This window comes from Lissotriton vulgaris, chromosome 5 (assembly GCF_964263255.1).
Source record: "Lissotriton vulgaris chromosome 5, aLisVul1.2, whole genome shotgun sequence".
Taxonomy (NCBI): Eukaryota; Metazoa; Chordata; class Amphibia; order Caudata; family Salamandridae; genus Lissotriton; species Lissotriton vulgaris.
This window is the reverse complement of record NC_141693.1, coordinates 2,030,398,100-2,030,420,096: the sequence shown is the minus strand read 5'-3', so window position 1 is coordinate 2,030,420,096 and position 21,997 is coordinate 2,030,398,100. Positions and strand designations below refer to the sequence as shown.

The 21,997-nt window shown below is 50.2% G+C and overlaps 1 protein-coding gene across 1 annotated transcript in view; it reads right to left on the bottom strand.

Annotated features, from left to right (window-relative positions):
- Positions 1-5,215: 5,215 nt before the first annotated feature.
- Positions 5,216-21,997, bottom strand: part of CFAP157 (cilia and flagella associated protein 157) — a 681,435-nt gene continuing 664,653 nt past the window's right edge. Inside the window, exon 9 of the mRNA XM_086924933.1 lies at positions 5,216-6,019. Within this exon, the coding sequence (XP_086781059.1) occupies positions 5,348-6,019 (672 nt within the window). The 3' untranslated portion in view covers positions 5,216-5,347. The remainder of the gene's footprint in view (positions 6,020-21,997) is intronic.

The window sequence follows — 21,997 nt, the reverse complement described above, 5'->3', positions numbered from 1 at the left end:
CCCATAGGTCTTCCTCCAGGCCCTCTCAGCCCGTCTACAGGCACCCTTCAGAGCCCGAAGGGCGCCATCGTACCAGGGACTCGACTCTCTAGAGTTGATTTTAGTCGATACAATGGGTATCAGAGAGTCCAAGGCCCTAGTGATCCAGGAACAGAAGAGGTCATACCCCTTTTCTACATCCGTCAAAGGGCCCAGCGGCTCCTCTAGTAGAAGACGATGGAAGTCTTCTAACCTAAGTTTCTTCCAGGCCCTCTTCTGAACCCGTCTAGCCGAGGGAATGGAAGGGGTGGCTGAGACAGGGCAAAGGATGGACACCAAGAAGTGGTCTGTCCATTCCACCGGCAAGATGGAGGTAATTTTAGTCCCCGGCAGATTGGTAAACAAGGGATCTAAAATATGCCCCCTCGAATGGGTAGGCTGGGAGACCAACTGGGGAAGTTGAAAGGCCTCTAGGTCAGAGGAGATGGAACGCACTGTCAGACCTGAGAGGGTGTCGAAATGCAGATTCAAATCGCCCATGATGGAAAAGTTGGCACAATCTGCGACCAAAGGGCCAACAATGTCGGGGAAAGCATTTCTAAACACCACATCGCTGCCGGGCGGACGATAGACGACCATCCCGGAAAGCGTAAATTCAGGGCTGACAGAGACCTTGAACAAGGCACTTTCACACCCAGGGATGTTTAGGGCACTCCAGACACAGGAATAAGTGGACCTTACTACTAAAGCTATACCCCCACCTCTGGACACCCTATTCAAGGTGTACATAGAATAGCCGGGTGGGCAGGCAAGATTTGAAATAGCGGTGTCCGCATCCTGTAACCAAGTTTCAGTCATGGCAAATATGTCCGGAGCTTCCTCCTCGATAAGGTCAAAGATGCTCTGATAATGTTTCAGCTCAGACCTGACATTCAGGTTCAGGATCCGCAAGGAGGAAGGAGGATCTGTAGTACGGCGGGTCGCCGGGCCATTAGTACTAAGGAGAGGACTCGGAGAGTCGAGAGCCCACCCATTACAAGGGCAATGGTACGGGCCCCGCAATGGATGTACCGGTGGAAGGGTACACCTACAGCTTACCTGACCGATGGCAAACAGGCACTCCAGCGAATATGTCAGCATGGCGGTACTAGGATGGAATAATAGTCGGTAACCAGAGCCCCGCGCCGTCCAGCGCGTCCTTAGCGCGGACGAGCGCAGACGGGCAGGACTCTGGCACGACTCCGGCCACGCGAGGACACGCCCGCTGCGCGATCCCGCTGCGCTAGGGGAGGAGCTTTAAATAGGTGTTCCCAGGCGGCACATGCGCACTCAAGCGCTAACAGATGTAAACGCCTCACTCCACTCACCCCACTCCAAGATGTCCGCCAAAAACGAACAGGGCACCCACCCCAGGACCAGACCCGCCAAAACGGCGGTGAAGGGGCACAATTTATGGTGCAAGTAAGGGGCAGTTTTAAAAAAGGTCAAAATGACCAAAACCAACAGAAATGATAGAAAACGTTTTTAAAACAGCAGTTTTACTGCAAAAACGCGCAAGCGCTCTCGCAGCAGCAGCTACCTTGTCAGTATACCCGACCAGCTGTCCCAATGTGGTTTCCCTATGGGGGGGTCTGTATGGTCTATGTGGAAGCCCACCCCACTGCTCCCATTCTCTGCCTCTGTTCCGTGGTCCCACGATCTGCCATGGGCCCTCATAGTTTTGATAGTAGGGGTCCACTGCCCGCCAGGAGCTGTCATAATCATTATAGCGGGGGGTCGGTTTAGGTCTGGGGTTGTCAAGTTCCCAAGGCTGGGGGACTGCTTTGCGCCAGGAACTATCAAATTCCTGGAGGCAGCTGTTGTGCTGTCTTGAGGGATAGAAAAAGGAAAGACGCTTTGTATCTATCCCACCACTTGTGCTATGATATTCCCAGGAGCAAATGTAATCAACTACTCTGGGGTCCTCAAAGGTGATCACGATGCAATCTCCCTGTATTCTTTTTTTGCCATGACCTACCCATGGGGTCCTACATACCGTTAATATCCTACTTGACCAGTTAGGAGGGATTGGGCGGTTTGTAGTTAGCCAGTGTTGCGCCTTATTTTTTAAGGACCAATTAGGTTCTACGCCCTGCCCCACCAATTCTGGTACGCCAGTCATCACAACCACAAATGGACATGCCTCAGGTGGCATGTTGACGGGGAATCTACCCTCATGTGTTCCTCTGGTTCCTCCTTTATTTACTGCTGGGTTTGATGTTTTTAGGGCTGGTGTTTTTGGGGCTGGTGTTTTTAGGGCTGGTGTTTTTAGAGCTGGTGTTTTTGGGACCATAATGGTCTGAGGTATAGGTGTTTCTCCACTGTGGGAGCCTTTGCTATTGTTTGTGGTTTAGGAGCTGGGCACAATGAAGTTGTGGTTTTCTTTTGTGGAATAGGTGCGGTCGGCTTATTTATCCCCATTTTTTGAGGCCCTTGGACCGGCTTTAGTTTTGGGGGATTTATGAGCTTAGATAATTGGTTCTCAATATTTAAAAATCTACTTTCTAGGGGAAGGAAAAACGAGTTAAGTAGGACAGCTATTTTGTTTACCAACCATGAGGTATCGACTAATTCTAGTTCTTTACTGGGGGATGGAAGAACAGGGGAACCTGAAGTGGTAATATCTGGTGTATAGTGCAGAGAATGGTGTACCAACACAAGGCGATCGGTATCGTCAACTGTTTGCAAGGTTGGCCCTACCGTGTTTGAATTTGCAGTTAGTTCAACAATGTCCTTGACTATTATTTTTTTCCCCTTTTCCTTTCTTTTCTTAATTGCCCCCTCCCTCCTCCCTCTTGCTAGTCTTACTTCCTCTGGGGTATAATCGGGTAAGATTTCAGGTGTTTTTTCTAAATCTGAATCTGAGGTCGATAAGTAGAATTGGGAGCTGAGAGATCTACAACGTTTGGGAGGCTAAGCCTGTTATTACCTTGTTGCGCTTGCGTTAAATTGCCACCTGTCTCGGGAGTTCTTGCAACAGCCAATGGCCCCATGGATGGCAAGGTCGATGGATACTCTATCCTCAATCATACTGATGCTTTGGTCTATGAACGAGTTTGCCTTAGTGATGAAGTCGTCCATAGGCCCTAACAACTGCTCACCAACCCCCACTTTTTTTAATTTACTACCCCTCGTCTTCATATTTAATAAATTAGGTTCGCGGGGTCGTTATGGGGAGTCAGTAACAAAAAAAGTTTCAATGCCAGTAAATAGAGGGAGTACATACAGTTCTAGTCCATATAAGCAGGGCTTAGTGTAGTGGCCCGGTCCGGTCTCTCACGTTCTCGAACGGCCTCAAACGGCCTCAAACGGCCCGCTCTTTGCCCGGTCTTTGCCCCGAGCTCCGTCCCGCGCGCACCCCACGTCGCGGTGGAGCTTACACCAATAAAGTACGGGAAGTCAGGGGGGGTGGCCGCCGGGGGAAGAGGCACCAGCTGTGCAGAATGGAGAATGCTGGGCCTCGCAGTCCCCCGGTAGGCTCCTTGCGCTGTGTGCACGCCAAAGTCCTGAACCTGGGCGATATCACACTGGGAGCGAGTTGGTTATCTGCCGACTGCGGAACCACTCACACCAGCTGGCACAGCCTCAGGGAGCAAACAGGGAACAAACGCCCAAGAACAATCCTCGGTGGCAGGCAAAGTCAATCAATGAGCGGCACCCGCGAAGCGGGTGTCGCGAAAGGTAATGAAGGCTGGAGTCAGGGGGCGTGGCCGCCGGGGGAAGAGGCACCAGCTGTGCGGAATGGAGAATGCTGGGCCTCACAGTCCCCCGGTAGGCTCCTTGCGCTGTGTGCACGCCAAAGTCCTGAACCTGGGCGATATCACACTGGGAGCGAGTTGGTTATCTGCCGACTGCGGAACCACTCACACCAGCTGGCACAGCCTCAGGGAGCAAACAGGAAACAAACGCCCAAGAACAATCCTCGGTGGCAGGCAAAGTCAATCAATGAGCGACAAAAAATATGGGAAACAATAACTAGGTGAAAGGATGAGAACAATGACATGTAGTTTTCTTTCTCTTTTTTTGGGGCGTGTTAAACCTAAGGAGAAATAGTGTATACTTGAATCACAGTAGGGTAGTATGAATTTATATTGAGATGTATTATATACAGGTATGTTTTTTCTTTGTCTCTTTTTTCTATTGTTGATGTTTTCTTTTTTTCTGAATGAATTTAAATTTATTGCTTGTAGTGTTGTGCTCTTTACCCTTTACAGGGGGAAAAAGTATAAAACCTTAATAAATATTAAAAAAAATAAAAAATTGAAAAGAATGGTTAAAAAGTGACAGAGGGGTAGCTCTTCCCGGATCAGTGCTTAACTGGTGCAGAAAGAAAAGAACTGGCATCTGCATGCCTGGGTGGTGCCTTTATAGTTGACCGCGACATTATAACAGACGCCAACAACACCGACATCACGCAGAGCCGAAAGAAGCCACTCAATGGGGTGCACAAGGGGCACTGCTCACGCAAACATTTCCAGATCCAGCCTGACACCTGGGAAATTCAAAGGTAAGGAATCTGCAGCCAGAAGTCTCTATCAGATATTTAATACATTTCACTGGAATTGGAACCTGTCACCTGCAAGTTGCTCACAGCTTTTGCAGCAGGCAATCAACCTCCTGAGCTATCTCACTGGGATTGGGTCTGTGTCAAATGTTTTGAAGCTCTTTTTGTAGCACCCGCAGAAGTGCTGGAATAAGTTTAAGGGGCTTCAAGCTTACAACACTCCCACCCGTCTACCCTCCCAGTGCCCTTTAAACAGCGCCTTGCTTGTGACCTCACGCTGTTCAATTTGGTGCCTACCTGTGATTGTCAGGAAACCTCAAGCCCACCCTCCTGGTTTAACTGACCAAAGATGCCTCCTGATTTCCAGGGCCACCAATCAATCACTGGAGTACGAAAGTGTGGTGTGAATTTGTTATGACTGTTGCCGATGGCTGGTGGCAGCACAGCAGGACTGCCCACCCTGGGGTGTTGCGTTCAGGATAGAGCCCCCTTCACCTTGGTATCATCAGAGCCCTACTGTCTCCAATCACGTGAGATTACAAACCTTGCCCCCCACACCCATTTATTCTCATCCGTCGCCAACATCTGATATTAGAGTCACTCATATACTTTCAATCCTTTACTGCTGCTCAAACTGAACATGAACACAAACCTTTTGAGTTTGTCCAGGTCTGCTCTAAGACTCGAAAAGGTAAGTAAGTAAGTCATTTTTATTTGCATAGTTAATTAAAACCATTGCAATACAAAACATCAAGACTTAAAAGCTGATCTAATCATATTGTTAAAAACAGCCCACATAAATCTTAGTATTTCCATTATTCGGTCTTAGAACGGGGCCTGTTGTGGGGCGGGCTCTTGAGAGACAGGCTGCTCTGGGGCCTGTTGTGGGGCGCGCTCTTGAGAGACAGGCTGCTCTGGGGCCTGTTGTGGGGCGGGCTCTTGAGAGACAGGCTGCTCTGGGGCAGAATGTTGTGGGATGGACTCTTGAGAGACAGGCTGTTCTCGGGTGGGGTTTTGAGAGATAGAGTTTTGTGAGGCAGAATGTTGTGGGACGGGCTCTTGTGGGGTGACTTCTTGAGAGATAGGCTGTTCTAGGGTGAACTCTTGAGAGACAGGCTGTTGTAGGGTGGGCTCTTGAGAGACAGCTTGTGGTGCATTGGGCTCTTCAGAGACAGACTGTTGTGTGTTGGGCTCTTCAGAGACAGACTGTTGTGTGTTGGGCTCATCAGATACAGACTGTTGTGTGTTGGGCTCTTCAGATACAGGCTGCTTTGGGGTGAATTCTTTGGAGACAGTCTGTTGTGGTGCAGGCAGTTGTGAGACAGAATCTTGTAATATGAGCTTTTGTGAGACAGACTGTTGTGGGGCAGGAGGAGAAGCCTGTTCCGAGGTGGACTCTGGTTGGACAGGCTCATGTCGGGCTGCCTCCGGGACAATGCCTGGCAACACTGTCGGCTGTCTCATCTCCTTCTCTTTGCTGTTCAGCTGAATCAAAGACTGTAAAAAGCACAGAGAGAGATGTGAGAGAAGGGAGAGCTGAAGGCACCTCCAACCTCTATGGAATCATATAAGCATGCACTCACTCACTCACTCACTCACCCACCCACTCACTCACTCACTCACTCACTCACTCACTCACTCACTCACTCACTCACTCACTCACTCACTCACCCACTCACTCACCCACCCACTCACTCACTCACTCACTCACTCACTCACTCACTCACAAATGTTACTAAGACCTCTTGGCCTTGTTATGCCCTTCCTGTGTGACACCGTCCTTGGGAAGTCATTATTTACTTGTATTGTATTGTATTGTGGCATACTTATATAGCGCAACCTGTCACCACCAAGGGCATCCTGGCGCTTTGACCCGTACTCAATGAAAACAGTAGCTCAGCCTATCCTGGGGAAAAGATGAGTCTTTAAAGCCTTTCTGAAGGAGAGGAGATCTCCAAGGCTTCTCAAGGATAAAGGCAGAGAGTTCCAGAGTTTGGCTGCCGCTACTCTGAAAGAGCGGCCCCCCATCCTCACTCTCTGGAATCGTGGGACTACCAGTAGCCTGGATGACGAAGAGCGTAAAGCTCTAGATGGACAGTACCAGGCAAACATTCGCCGCAACGGAATGGGGCCTAGCTCGTGGATAGCCCTGAACACAATACATGCTGCTTTGTAGCGCACCCGAAGATGAACTGGCAGCCAATGAAGTTCTCGCAGTGCTGCCGTAGATGAACTATGGTAAGGGAGAGAAAGGGCGAGTTTGGCTGCGATGTTTTGCACCCTTTGCAACTTGCCCAAGAGTGTTACCGGGGCCTCCAGAAGTAGTGCGTTACAATAGTCAAGTCGACTTAGGATGGTACAACGCACTACTTCTGGTCTGGCTTGCACAGGGAGGAGAGGAAGGACCTTGCGCAGCATACGAATCAGCATCATACATGTTGACGAGATCTTATTCACATGTAGATCCAACTGCAGGTTAGGCCCAAAAGTGACGCCTAAATTGCGCGCTGATTGTGCCGCAGACACCGTCTCTGAGAAGGACGGAGGCCAGAAGTCCACTGGAAGGTCACGAGGAATTCGATCAGTGGAGCAATGTAAAACCTCCGTCTTAGTTCCGTTGAACTGTAACGAGTTCAGCCGGAGCCATTCCGCTGTCGCCTGCATGCACCGATGAAAGGTCTCCAATGTGACTGCCTCCTGTCCCTCCAGAGAGAAGACCAGCTGGGTATCGTCTGCATAATTAAATGCATAGATACCAAAGGTTTTAATAAGCTGGACTAGGGGGCGGAGGTAGACATTGAAGAGTATAGGGCTGATGGCCGAGCCCTGAGGTACTCCTTGTCCCACTCTCCGTTCCTCCGAGCTGAAGGGGGGTAATGAAACCCGTTGCTGACGGCAGTCCAAATAGGAGATTAACCAATCTCTGGCCTTGTCCCTGACCCCGCATTCCTCCAGCCTAGAAATCAGGGTGGGATGGCTGACCGTGTCGAACGCGGCCGACATGTCGAGCAGCACCAAAAATGCTGCCCGACCACTGTCGACTCGCGCCCGCAGGTTGTCTAACACGGTCACCAACGCGGATTCCGTCCCATGTGCTGGGCGGAAGCCGAATTGCGTCTCATCCAACCAGCTGTTCCCTTCTAGGAAACTGGACAGAGCACGGGTGACCAACTTTTCCATAATTTTAACCGGAAAAGGGAGCAGGGAGATTGGCCGGTAGTTAGAAAGGCAGGCAGGGTCGAGCGTAGGTTTTTTTAAAAGCGGGGATACCACTGCCTTCTTCCAGCAGCTTGGAACAGTAGCAGTCTCGAATGACTGACAGCAGATGGCATGCAGGGGCTGGAAGAGGTCCTCTTGAAACACCCTCCAGAGTCTGGGGGGGAGAGGGTCCAAAGGCGAGCCAGAAGTAATCGTTAGGGCTAGATCGCCGAACTCCTTCAAGGATGGAAGGGGAAAACTACTCAGCTGGGGTCGACTGGCCTCGCACGCCGGAGCTCCCAAACTGAGGGCTGACTCCAAGGAAGGAGAAAAATGACTTCTCTGCTGGGGTCGACTGGCAGCAATCTCCGGAGCTCCCAAGCAGAGAGCCTGATCCAAAGTGGGGGTAGAGGAGCCGCTCAGCTGGGGTCGACTGGCCTCGCTCGCCGGAGCTCCCAGACTGAGAGCTGGCTCCACCGGAAAAGGGAGAAGGCTACCCTGCTGAGGTCGACTGGCTACAATTGCCGGAGCTCCCGAGCAGGGAGCCGAGTCAGGGGCCGCGAGGGGAGAGCAGTTCAGATGGGGTCGACTGGCCGCAGTCGCCGGAGCTCCCAAGCTGAGAGCCTGATCCAACAGAAGCAAAGGAGGGCTACTCAGCTGGGGTCGACTGGCTTCCGCCGCCGGAGCTCCCGGGCTGGAAGGCTGCTCAACTGGTCGGGGTCGACTGGAGGGCGAGACCGGAGCTTCCTGACAGAGGATGGTAGCCCTCAGCAGGGGTCGACTGGCCATTTCCTCCGGAGCTCCCTCCTCAGTGGTAGAATTCCGTGGGTCCTGCAAACCTGCTAGGATTTTACGAATTTTTTCCTCAAAGGCATCCGCCAGAGAGTCACAAAGAGCTTGCGACGAGGGAACAGCGCGTGTCCTGTGCGGGTCCTGTAGCTTAAGACTGGTGTCGTGGGACCCTTCCGATTGAATAGTGTCTTAGCTGCCTGTTCCTCTCCCTCAGGCAGCTCCTGCCGATCTCTGAGCCCAAAAGGAACAAACGTCCCCTGTTTACCGGCTGTCAACAGCTCAGCACTGAAACCATCATCTTACAGCTTACAGTGCCATATACTTGTGGGCATATAGCACGCCAGAGTAGAGGGAATGTACTGTCCATGGAAGTCTCAGAGGTTTGCAAGTAGAACTCCTCAAACTCAAGGTAGTTTCTGGTCAAGGCCAAAGCCACCAATGAGGCATTTATCCTTTTACTCTGAGTCTATCAGACGGCATGGCAGCCTGGCACACGCAAGATTTTAAACGCCCCTGGCAGCTTCACAATGGGATTAAGCACCTTCACCAAGGTTTTAAGTATTGGGAGAGCATGAGTTTGCCATCAAAACCTAGTGAAAACATCTTGCAACATGGTAGTGTTGTTTCATAAAGTCACAAATTTCTATAGGCAAACTATATTTACGTATATTTGACAAGCCTTTCAGGTGCATGACAAACTGACTAGACGGCACCCAGGGTACATACCACCAACTTTACTTTTCTAACATAACCAAAGACAACTATGGAACTCTGAAAAAATTGACCAACTTAGGCTTAAACTGTGCAGTAGTCAGGACATTGGCCTTTTCCTAAATCTCTCCCTGATCATTATATTTATAGTTATGGAGAGAGGAATTGGCCTAACGGCTAGGGCGGCCGGCCTCGAATCTGGGGAACTGGGTTCGAGTCTCGGAAAGGACGCTGAACATCCTGTGATTCTGGGTAAATCACTCAATCTCCCTGTGCCTATCAAAAATGAATGTGTCCTCATGTAATGCAACTGGGACTATGTAAAGTGCTCTGATACCCAATTTGGGTCAAATTCCCGCTACATAAAACTCCATAAAATTAAAAAATGGGCGAGCCCGCCTTACACTAGAGAGCAGGTTCTAGTACCCAGAGTACCCAGATCTGATCAAGCAGGGGCAAAGAGAAAAGAAAAATAATGATTCACACCCCCTCCTTTCTTTTAAAAGTTTCTGACTACAGGAGTGGGCCCCTTCTGTAGAGATCAGTGGAGCCCGAATTACGTAAGTATAAGGTGAGTGACTACACTACATAGATGACTGCCTTGTCTTTCGCGTGGGAATCACACTAAAGAAATCTAGTTGAGGAGACTTACTGATGAGAAATAATAACAGTGGGTTTTCTATGTTTTTGTATTACATGACTGTACATATCTACCTACCTTTTTACTCCACAGACAGTTTACATAAGAAGGATTGACAATGTAAGACATTTTATTAGCTCTAACAAAGATGTAGCAAGGACATTGACATCCGTAGGATCTTATTTGCCCTGAAGAAGGCTCAGGCTCATGTTGAGCTATAAACAGGGGCCGAAACATGTTGGTAAAAAGGATAACTGAGGCATGATATCTCTGGCCATATCCAATAGATTTTTCAACCCTGCCTGGTGTAACCTTTGACTAAGGAGATATCAATTGGGTTTCCACAGAGGTAGTTTTAATACTTTTTCTGGATCCCTCATTTATCACGATTGGATTATTTGGTCCTTCCTCACCTTGAGGCTGAGATCACCTTTGTGGTAATATCCAACCAAGGTGGGATGTAGTCGCCTAAGATGAAGCATGACACACTTCTCAAATGATCTTGGTAATACAATGGCACTTTCCAAGTTGATGTAGTGCTAACATTACTGCTATATCTTTGGTGCATATTGTTTAGGTTTTGGAGGACATATGGTAGCATAATAACTCTCTTTCTTTGATAGAGAGGAGGTTTTGGGCACCGTAGCTGTAACAACCATCGACCCTGATTTCAAACAGATAATTTCACATTGGTTTCACTTTTGCAACTCATTGACTACAGTGACAATGACCCATCTGAAGTAGTGAAGCCACAAGATGGGTGTACAGAGAGTAACTAGTTATATCAGATGTGGGTCTCAGATGCTACACGTGTACCTGCACCAGAAGCTTTTGTTCACCTTTTTACCTGCATATTTCCCCAACATTCAAAAAAATACTTTTTCTTTTGTGAAAGTAATAAAATTGACGGCAATCTACCATCTCTTAGGTTAAGATTAAACCTTGCTAAGAGGACAAAGGGATTCACTTGGTTATCAATTTGAGGTGCATCCGAATTGTGACCATGAAACACCAGTTGTAAAGTACAGAACAAACACAGGTTACTACCCGGTAATCAATGATCACCCCAGGAGCACAGCAGTGGACAAGGACAAAACCCAAAGCTAGTGTCCCTCTCATGCACCAAAGGACACATAAAGACAAGCACCTTTAAAATCTAGGATTGGGCGGACCCAATGTGAGCATCTGCCTATGGTAGGATAGGACACACACCCAAGACCAGCATCCCTGCATTGTAGCTTACAACACACACCCAAGCCTCACATCCCTGCATTGTAGCTTAGAACACACACTCAAGCCTCACATCCCTGCATTGTAGCTTAGAACACACACTCAAGCCTCACATCCCTGCATTGTAGCTTAGAACACACACCCAAGCCTCACATCCCTGCATTGTAGCTTACAACACACACCCAAGCCTCACATCCCTGCATTGTAGCTTACAACACACACCCAAGCCTCACATCCCTGCATTGTAGCTTAGAACACACACCCAAGCCTCACATCCCTGCATTGTAGCTTAGAACACACACCCAAGCCTCACATCCCTGCATTGTAGCTTAGAACACACACCCAAGCCTCACATCCCTGCATTGTAGCTTAGAACACACACCCAAGCCTCACATCCCTGCATTGTAGCTTAGAACACACACCCAAGCCTCACATCCCTGCATTGTAGCTTACAACACACACCCAAGCCTCACATCCCTGCATTGTAGCTTACAACACACACCCAAGCCTCACATCCCTGCATTGTAGCTTAGAACACACACCCAAGCCTCACATCCCTGCATTGTAGCTTAGAACACACACCCAAGCCTCACATCCCTGCATTGTAGCTTAGAACACACACCCAAGCCTCACATCCCTGCATTGTAGCTTAGAACACACACCCAAGCCTCACATCCCTGCATTGTAGCTTAGAACACACACCCAAACCTCACATCCCTGCATTGTAGCTTGGAACACACACCCAAGCCTCACATCCCTGCATTGTAGCTTGGAACACACACTCAAGCCTCACATCCCTACATTGTAGCTTAGAACACACACCCAAGCCTCACATCCCTGCATTGTAGCTTAGAACACACACCCAAGCCTCACATCCCTGCATTGTAGCTTGGAACACACACTCAAGCCTCACATCCCTGCATTGTAGCTTAGAACACACACCCAAGCCTCACATCCCTGCATTGTAGCTTAGAACACACACCCAAGCCTCACATCCCTGCATTGTAGCTTAGAACACACACCCAAGCCTCACATCCCTGCATTGTAGCTTAGAACACACACCCAAGCCTCACAACCCTGCATTGTAGCTTGGAACACACACTCAAGCCTCACATCCCTGCATTGTAGCTTAGAACACACACCCAAGCCTCACATCCCTGCATTGTAGCTTAGAACACACACCCAAGCCTCACACCCCTGCATTGTAGCTTGGAACACACACTCAAGCGTCACATCCCTGCATTGTAGCTTAGAACACACACCAAAGCCTCACATCCCTGCATTGTAGCTTAGAACACACACCCAAGCCTCACATCCCTGCATTGTAGCTTAGAACACACACCCAAGCCTCACATCCCTGCATTGTAGCTTAGAACACACACCCAAGCCTCACATCCCTGCATTGTAGCTTGGAACACACACTCAAGCCTCACATCCCTGCATTGTAGCTTGGAACACACACTCAAGCCTCACATCCCTGCATTGTAGCTTGGAACACACACTCAAGCCTCACATCCCTGCATTGTAGCTTAGAACACACACCCAAGCCTCACATCCCTGCATTGTAGCTTGGAACACACACTCAAGCCTCACATCCCTGCATTGTAGCTTAGAACACACACCCAAGCCTCACATCCCTGCATTGTAGCTTAGAACACACACCCAAGCCTCACATCCCTGCATTGTAGCTTGGAACACACACTCAAGCCTCACATCCCTGCATTGTAGCTTAGAACACACACCCAAGCCTCACATCCCTGCATTGTAGCTTAGAACACACACCCAAGCCTCACATCCCTGCATTGTAGCTTAGAACACACACCCAAGCCTCACATCCCTGCATTGTAGCTTGGAACACACACTCAAGCCTCACATCCCTGCATTGTAGCTTGGAACACACACTCAAGCCTCACATCCCTGCATTGTAGCTTGGAACACACACTCAAGCCTCACATCCCTGCATTGTAGCTTAGAACACACACCCAAGCCTCACATCCCTGCATTGTAGCTTAGAACACACACTCAAGCCTCACATCCCTGCATTGTAGCTTGGAACACACACTCAAGCCTCACATCCCTGCAATGTACCTTAAGGCACACACCCAAGCCCGGCATTATAGGTTAAGTCACACACCGAAGACCAGCACCAAGCCCCCTCACTCTCCACTTCCCCAGTTATAGGGTAATGAATGAATGAATAAATGATGACATGCTTGTATAGCGCATGGCTACCCGGAGGCATCCCAGCGCTTTCAGACCCAACAGGTATTCAACCACTCAACGGAACAGAAAGGTCTTCAACCGTTTCCTGAACGCCAGATGATTAGATTCCAGCCGGATAGAGTCAGGGAGCTGATTCCAAAATTTCGCTGCATGAAATGAAAAACGTCGGCCACCCATGCGCGTCCGTTTGACCCTAGGAACTTTAAGCAGGTTTTTATGATTAGATCTGAGAGATCGCGAGCTCTTCTGGTGATGAAACATAGGGCGCAGGAGGGCCGGGCCGTTATCAGAAATTGACTTGTGGACCATACACATGGCCTTGAACCAGACCCTTTCCTGCACCGGCAGCCAGTGTAGTGATTGCAGTGCCGCCTTAGCAGTGCTATGTCTCGAGATATCCATAAGAAGTCGGGCCGCACAATTCTGCACGGTCTGTAAGATTTTAATGGTACCCTAGGTGCACCCAGATACACCGCATTAACATAGTCCAGACGAGATAAAATAAGTGTCTGGACTAGGAGGCATCTGGCCTCGGGGGAAAGAAGGGTCAGGACCTTCCTGAGGAGTCTGATCAGGCCGTAACACGTAGCTGCGACCTTCCGAGCTTGCACTTCACAATCGGGTTTCCGCCCTGGCTTCTCGACCGAGACTACATTGCTCGGGGTGACGGAAAATCTTCGCCTTTTGGTCGACAGAGGGGAGTCTGCTGCGCTGATCCTTCTGGATCTCAGCGCAGCATTTGACACCATCTCCCATCCCATTTTGTTAAAATCTCTCTCGGCCCTGGGCATCAGGGGAACTGCATTGGATTGGATTGCATCGTTCCTTACTCTTAGGACTTTTCAGATTGCCTCCAATACCTCGACCTCAAAAATCCATCATTCCCCCTATGGGGTTCCCCAGGGATCAGTTGTGAGTCCCCTACTTTTTAATCTGTATGTAACCCCTCTTGCCCAGATTGCGGAAGATACAGGTCTAAATATGTATACATACGCAGACGATTCCCAGATTATTTTCTCCCTTTCAAAAGATGAACAGGACGCCCCCTCTTGCCTTCAAAATGGCCTCAGAAAGATTGCAACTTGGATGAGTAACAACCTACTCAAGTTAAATGGCAACAAGACGGAGGTCCTAGTAGTGGGTCCAGATCACTACTTGTGGAACCCTAGGCACTGGCCCTCTGAAATGGGCCTTCTACCTACCCCCTCTAACCAAGTACGTAATCTGGGTATCATCATCGACAATAAATTAACCATGGAGCCACAAGTCAACAATGTTGCAGCCATCTGTTTCACCATACTGAGATGGCTTAGAAAAATCATCTGGATGTTGCCAGAAGACACGCAAAAGTCAGTAGTCAAAGCTCTGATCACCTCCCGATTAGATTACGGGAACGTCCTATACCTGGGATCAACACAAGCAGTCAAGAGACCTCTCCAACTAGTCCAAAATGCCACGGCCAGATTACTCTACAAGTGCCCCAGAAGGGAGAGAATATCTGGACACATCAAGGCGCTCCATTGGTTAAAAATCGAAAACCGCGTGAAATTTAAGACTCTGTGCCTTATGCACAAAATCAAATGGAGTAATGCCCCCAGATATCTACAATCCCTTGTGCAGGCTTATATGCCGGCTCGCTGTCTCAGGTCGGCATCTCAAGGCCTCTTTTGCGTACCGAAAGTGCGCAGAGCTACGATCGGAGGAAGGTCTTTCTCACTGCTGGGCCCCAAGCAATGGAACACTCTCCCACTGAACTTACGTCTGGAAACTCGCTATGACCACTTTCGCAAAGCAACCAAAACGTGGCTTTTTAACCAGTAAATTGTTCTAGCCTCCCTCTCAGAGTTTAACATCCTGCTCTGCAATTTAGTGTCCCTCAACGCCGGGAAACCTTTTGTTGGGTAGCTGTCGCGCTTTAGAAAACTAATAAATAAACAAATAAATAAATAAATAAACCCAGACTCGGATATAGCCATACGCCCAGACTCTTAATTTGATTTTTCAGACAGGGAGGGGGGGCCAAGACACTCCAGCCACAAAGGGTCTAAATTAACAGGGACCTTGTACCCTAACTTCATAATTTCGGTCTTTGAACCATTGAGCCTGGGAAAAGAGGAGTCCATCCATGCAAGAATCTTACTAAGACAGGGGGACAGATTATTTTCCCCTGACTTGATTGAATTAGTCCGTGAGACGGAGACCACCAGCTGCGTATCATCGGCGTAGGTGACCAACTGAACTCCCCAGGGAAGGACCACATCAGCCAGAGTCCTTATGTAGATATTAAACATGGGAGGGCTCAATGAGGATCCCTGGGGAACGCCATACTGCAAGAGGAGCTGTTTAGAAATTGCTTCATCCTCAAACACAGCAAAGGTTCTATCATCAAGAAAGGACTGCAACCATTTAAGGGCAGTCCCCGTGACTCCTACCTCCCTCAGGTGTTGGATCATGAGCAGGTGTGGAAGGCTGCGCTGAGGTCCACAGCGCAGCCTCCCACGTCGACAATTTTCCTGGCTTCCTCAACCACGGCAACCAAGGTTGTAGGGCTTCGTTGTTCTCCACGAACGATGATAATGCGGAATTAACATGTTTCTCTGCGATTTTACCCAACCCCGGCAACAAGGAGATAGGGCGGTGGTTTGCCCAGTCTTCAGGGTCTAGGCTGTTTTTTTTAACACCATCGATGCTGATGGTATTTTCCTCCGGTGCTGGTCTTGTTGGAAATCCCATTGTTCATGACGAGCTCAGCTCGTCATGAGCACACGAGAGGTGTACCTCATGACGAGCTCAGCTCGTCATGAGCATCGAAGGAGTTAAAAGAGCCTTGACTCTAGCCTGCTTCCACATAGGTGGAACAAACCCCGCAGCCAGAGACGAGTTGATAACATCCCTGATGACTGGAGCAACAGTAGCCGAGGCCAGCTTAAGGACAGATGGAGGCGCAACATCTGAGGGTGAGCCTGATTTAAGATTCCCAAGGAGTCTTTCCACCGTGCCTAAGTCGAGCAAAGGGAAAAACTCCAACACAGCAGGCAATACTGGCGCAGTAGAGAGTCGAATGGGATCCAGTGGCTGAAAAGCTGAGTAGATGTTAGCCACCTTAGATGCAAAAAAACTTAGCCAACTCGTTACAGCGTTTCTGGGGGTCCAATGATTCATTGGGGGGACTGGGAGGGGTGATCAGTGATTTAAAAATTTTTTATATTTCCCTGGGGGAGTTGGCAGCGGAGGCAATCTTGTCTTGATAGTAAGAGGATTGTGCAATTTTTATTCTATTTTTATAAGTCCGTGCTGCCAATCTGTATTTGTTCTTGTTGTCCTCAGAAAAAAAAATTCTCCATTTTCTTTCAGCCTGCTTACAGCTTTATTTAAGCTGTTTTAATTCAAGGGAGTACCACGGCTTTTTATTAGAGCCAATGCGATGGCAGACTTCTGTTTTAGGCAGAGTAATATCTAAAGAGGCTTCTAACCATCTATTAAAAGATGCATTGGCCATTAAGGGGTCCTCGCAGAAAGACGGGGGGACTTATTCAGGTTCACAACCCAATCATCAAGAGAGAGTCTGGACCAAATCCGACTCCGTTTCCTGGATAATCTAACTGGATAGTTTTGGTCCGGGGTCATCCATGTAAAGGCAAGCAAAGCATGATCCGACCAAGGGACAAAGATCGACTCTTCCCAATGCAGATTATCCAAGTTGGTAAAAAAGTGGTCAATCAGGTGGCCTGCTATATGGGTAGTTCCAGCAACGATTTGTTTGAGCTGAAGCATCCCAAGCCCTTCCATAAGATCTTGTGAGGCGGGGGCCTCTGGTTCGTCAAGGTGAATATTAAAATCACCCAGGATGGAAAAATTGGGGACAGTGCTGGCGAAATGAGTGATCGTGTCTTGACGATTGTCGCAGAAGTTAGTATGTGCTCCAGGGCCCGGTACACCAAGATACCCGAAAAGGTACAAGTAGGGGAAAAGGAGATGGCAAACGCCATACTCTCGCAGTCTGATAGAGGACTATTGGTAAATCGACATCCGAATGTATCTTTATAGATAATAGCGACCCCTCCTCCCCCTCCCACTCAGACGATCCTGCCTACTAATTGCATAATTTGGCGGCAATGCTCGGACTACATCAGGGTCCGATCCCTCATTCATCCAAGTTTCAGTTAAAAAGGGAACATCAGGTTCTCGATCTTTCAGCAGCATACAAATTTCACTTGCATGTTTGGCGAGGGAGCAGCAGTTGAGAAGCGCTAGGGAGTACGACTTTACTTTCTCCTTTTTAGGATGGAGTGTTTCTACTGATCCAATGGCAGAATTGCTGTGAGGGCAAGAAGTCAACAGCTCCTCAGGCGCGATAGAATGGGGGCATATAGATGTTACATCTCCTCTCAGGCTCCAAAGCTGCCCCCCACTATATTTAAGATTACCTGATCTACTGGTGTCCCAGAGTACCGGCCCCTGGCCCCGTCCTGATGCGGACAGGCGCAGATGGGCTTTCCTTTGGCACTCCTTCGGCGCTCCTTCGGCGTGTCCGCTGCGCGGAGACATGACCGTCTTGATTTATACTGTCTCAGCGCGCATCCCAGAGCCTAGTCCGCCAACCTGCGTGCCTCCCCAAGATGGCCGCTGTATTTTACCGGCAGCCTCCGTGGGCATAAACGACTCAGCGCCTACTGGGCTGAGTGAGAGCAGTGAATGCGGCAAAATGCGGCACGAATTAAAAGCAAGTATTAACTTGCTGAAAAATAATACTACCTGCAAATTAAGTTACAAATATTTTAAAGGTCATGCACAAATATCACAGCTCAAGGCTTCCGCCTCAGGAGTGGTCCTAGGTAATACTGGGTCTGACGCGAGCGCTAAGGGAACTTGATTTATACTGTCTCAGCGCGCGTCCCAGAGATTAGTCCGCCAACCTGCGTGCCTCCCCAAGATGGCCACTGTATCTTACCGGCTGCCTCCGTGGGCATAAACGACTCAGCGCCTACTCGGCTGAGTGAGAGAAGTGAATGTGGCAAAATGCGGCGCAAATTAAAAGCAAGTATCAACTTGCTGAAAAATAGTACTAACTGCAAATTAAGTTACAAATGTTTTAAAAGTCATGCACAGGGGGGCGTGGCCAAGGTGGCGGGCTGAGAGGACGCTCTTGCCGTGAGCTCCCGAGTCCCCGGTGACCCTGCGCCGCCCTGTACCGCCGATCTCCCCCGGATCGAGCGGATTAAACGCCCAGAGAAGTCGACGGTGCAGTGGAGCAGCCCGAAGCCTCCGGTGACCTTGCTGGAGCGGTGGCGCTATGCCGGAGGCGTCCCGAAGACGAGGGCCGGCCGCAGTGTCGACGAAGCTCCGAAGCGCCGCCAGCCACGAACCGAGGGAGGTCCAGTAGGGAGTTTCGGAGACACAGCGTGACGTGACCCGGCAGCCTACAGTCGCTCCCATTGCAGGCCTCCAGCGAGGTCCAGACGCAGAAGCGCCCAGCGGAACTGAGGCGGGCCACCTGGAGTGCGACAGGGGCGGAGCCGGCAGGAGGCAGCTACGCCAGACCGGGGATCAGGTAGGCCGTGAGGCCTGTGTCGTCAGGGCTGCCCCCGGGCCCCCGCCCTGAGTTCCGGCCGGACAGCAGTGGACGAGTGGTGGCCGAGAAGAGTCCAGAAGTGTCCCACTTTCCACATCCACGGGGTTTGACCCTCGCCCGGCCCCACGCTGTGGGTGGACTTCCAGACCGGGCCTGTGGCGCGAAGTAGACGAACGAACCGAGGCCCGAGTTGGAGGTGGGCCCCCGCCTTCTCACGCCCCCCCACTTGGAATTGTGGCCAAGTTGTTGGGACGGAGGACTCCTGAAGAGGGCCCTGGAAGACGCGGACCACCCCTGGGCACGGCAGAGACCAGTACGGTGGTTACGGTGACGAGCAGTGCCCAGAAGGGGGACCAGCTTGTGGCGCCTTTCGCTGTAACACGAAGGGGTGCAGTTCCGATCCCGACAGAAGTGAAGTAACATCGGCCCGGGGTGGAGGTTGGTGCCCTAACTCCGTGGTGGTTGGCCCTCGGAGAAGACGCGGAGTACCCCATTGTCGCTGCGACGAACCACTTATTCCGACCCCGTGACGCAGCTGGAGGGACCTGAAATTGGAGGCGACCAGCTGGGCCCTTAATTGAATCGACGCCCTCGAGGCCCAGGAAAACCGCTGGTAGGCCTTGCACGGAGGAGCGCCACTCCCGGGGAGACTGCTGTGTGGGTCTTGACCCCAACACCATCATATCGAGTTCAAGTTCAGAAATTTATATAGCGCACTACTTACCCGGAGGATCTCAAGGCGCTTGGGGAGGCGGGTGCATTTACTTATCGAATATCCAAGTTTTTAGTTGCTTTCTGAAGGAGAAGTGGTTTAGAGTAAGGCGGAGGTGGGTGGGGAGGGAATTCCAGGTCTTGGCCGCTAAGTAGGAGAAGGATCTTCCCCCCATGGTGGATCTGTGGATGCGCGGAATTGCGGCGAGGGCTTGATTGGAAGATCGAAGTTGGCGGGTGGGGGTGTAGAAAGACAGTCTAGTATTGAGGCATTCGGGTCCTAGGTCATAGAGGGATTTGTGTGCGTGGGTGAGGAGCCGGAACGTTATTCTCTTGTTGACGGGGAGCCAGTAGAGATCTTTCAGGTGGTTGGAAATGTGAGCTTGACGAGGGATGTCCAGTATGAGTCTGGCTGATGTGTTTTGGATGCGTTGGAGTTTTTCCTGTAGTTTGGCTGTGGTTCCGGCGTAGAGGGTGTTTCCGTAATCCAGACGGCTGGTGACCAGTGCGTGGGTGACCGTCTTTCTTGTTTCAGTGGGTATCCAGCGGAAGACTTTTTTGAGCATGCGTAGGATGTTGAAGCAGGATGATGAGACGGCATTGGCTTGTCTGGTCATCGAGAGGGAGGAGTCCAGGATGAAGCCCAGGTTGCGTGCGTGATCCGTTGGTGTGGGTGCGGTTCCCAGGGCTGGTGGCCACCAAGAGTCATTCCAGGCTGAGGGGGATGAGCCTAAGATGCGGACTTCCGTTTTGTCCGAGTTCAGTTTTAAACGGCTGTTCTTCATCCACTCGGCAACTTCTTTCATTCCTTCGTGTAGGTTGGTTTTGGCGGTGTTCGGGTCTTTGGTGAGGGAGAGGATCAGTTGGGTGTCGTCTGCGTAGGAGATGATGTTGAGGTTGTGTTGGCGTGCGATGGATGCGAGGGGACTCATGTATACGCTGAAGAGGGTGGGACTGAGTGATGATCCTTGTGGTACGCCGCAAATGACTTCGGTGGCCTCTGATTTGAAGGGAGGGAGGCGGACTCTCTGGCTTTTTCCGGCGAGCAACGATATGATCCATTCCAGTGCTTTTCCTTGTATTCCGACGTTGCTGAGTCGTTGTATGAGGGTGCTATGACAGACTGTGTCGAAGGCTGCGGAGAGGTCAAGTAGGATGAGGGCAACTGTATCTCCGTTGTCCAGTAGTGTACGGATGTCGTCTGTTGCTGCGATGAGAGCGGTTTCGGTGCTGTGTTTGGCTCGGAAACCGGACTGTGAAGGATCGAGGGATTTATTGGATTCGAGGAAGGCGGCTAGCTGGCTATTGACGGCTTTTTCAATGACTTTGGCAGGGAATGGGAGGAGTGAGATGAGGCGGTAGTTCTTAAGTTCGGTGGGGTCTGCTATGGGTTTCTTCAGAAGGGCGCTGAGTTTGGAATGTTTCCAGATTTCTGGGAAGGTAGCGGAGTTGAAGGAGCAATTGATGACATCGCGGAGATGGGGTGCAATGATGGAGTCTGCTTTGTTGAAAATGTGGTGGAGACATGGGTCGGTTGGCGATCCTGAGTGGATGGAGTTCATCAGGCGGATGGTGTCTTCGGTGGAGATTGGGTTCCAGGCGTAAAGGTTGTTAGAGGACGGTGTTGGGTGGGCAGGTCTTCGGCCTGGTTTTCAAAGCTGTTATGTATTTCGGCGATTTTGTTGTGGAAGAATGAGGATAGAGAGTCGCAGATGTCTTGGGAGGGAGAGATGTCGTTGGTGCCGGCGGTGGGGTTGGTGAATTCTTTGACGATGTTGAATAGTTCCTTGCTGTTTTGGGTATTGTTGTGAAGTCGATCCTTGAATGCTGATTTCTTGGTGGATCTGATTAGTTGGTGGTGTTTGCGGGTGGCGTTCTTGAAGGTGGTTAGGTTATCGGTGGTTGGGTTTTTTCTCCAGGCTTTCTCGAGAGTACGACAGAGCTTCTTGGATTTCTTAAGGTCATCATTGAACCAGGGGGCTTTTTTGCTACCTTGCTTGATTAGATGGTTTTTCAAGGGTGCAAGTTCGTCAGCACTCTGGGTGATCCATTGTGTGAGTTTAGTGGCTGCTTGGTTTGGGTCCGATGGTTTGGTGGGGGGGTTTTGGTGAAGCGATGTGAAGAGTTGTTCGTTGGTGATTTTGTTCCAATTTCTTCGCGGAATAGGTAGTGGGGGGTTGTGGGTCGTGGACTTTTTGTAGTTGAAGTGGACGCAGATGTGGTCCGTCCAATGGAGTGCTGTGGTGTGATCAAAGGAGATGTGCTTGCTGGAGGTGAAGATAGGATCGAGCGTGGGTCCGGCGTTGTGGGTGGGGGTGTCTACGAGTTGTTTGAGTCCTAGATTGGCCAGGTTATCCAGAAGGGTGGAGGTGTTGCTTTCGTTGTTCTTTTCCAGGTG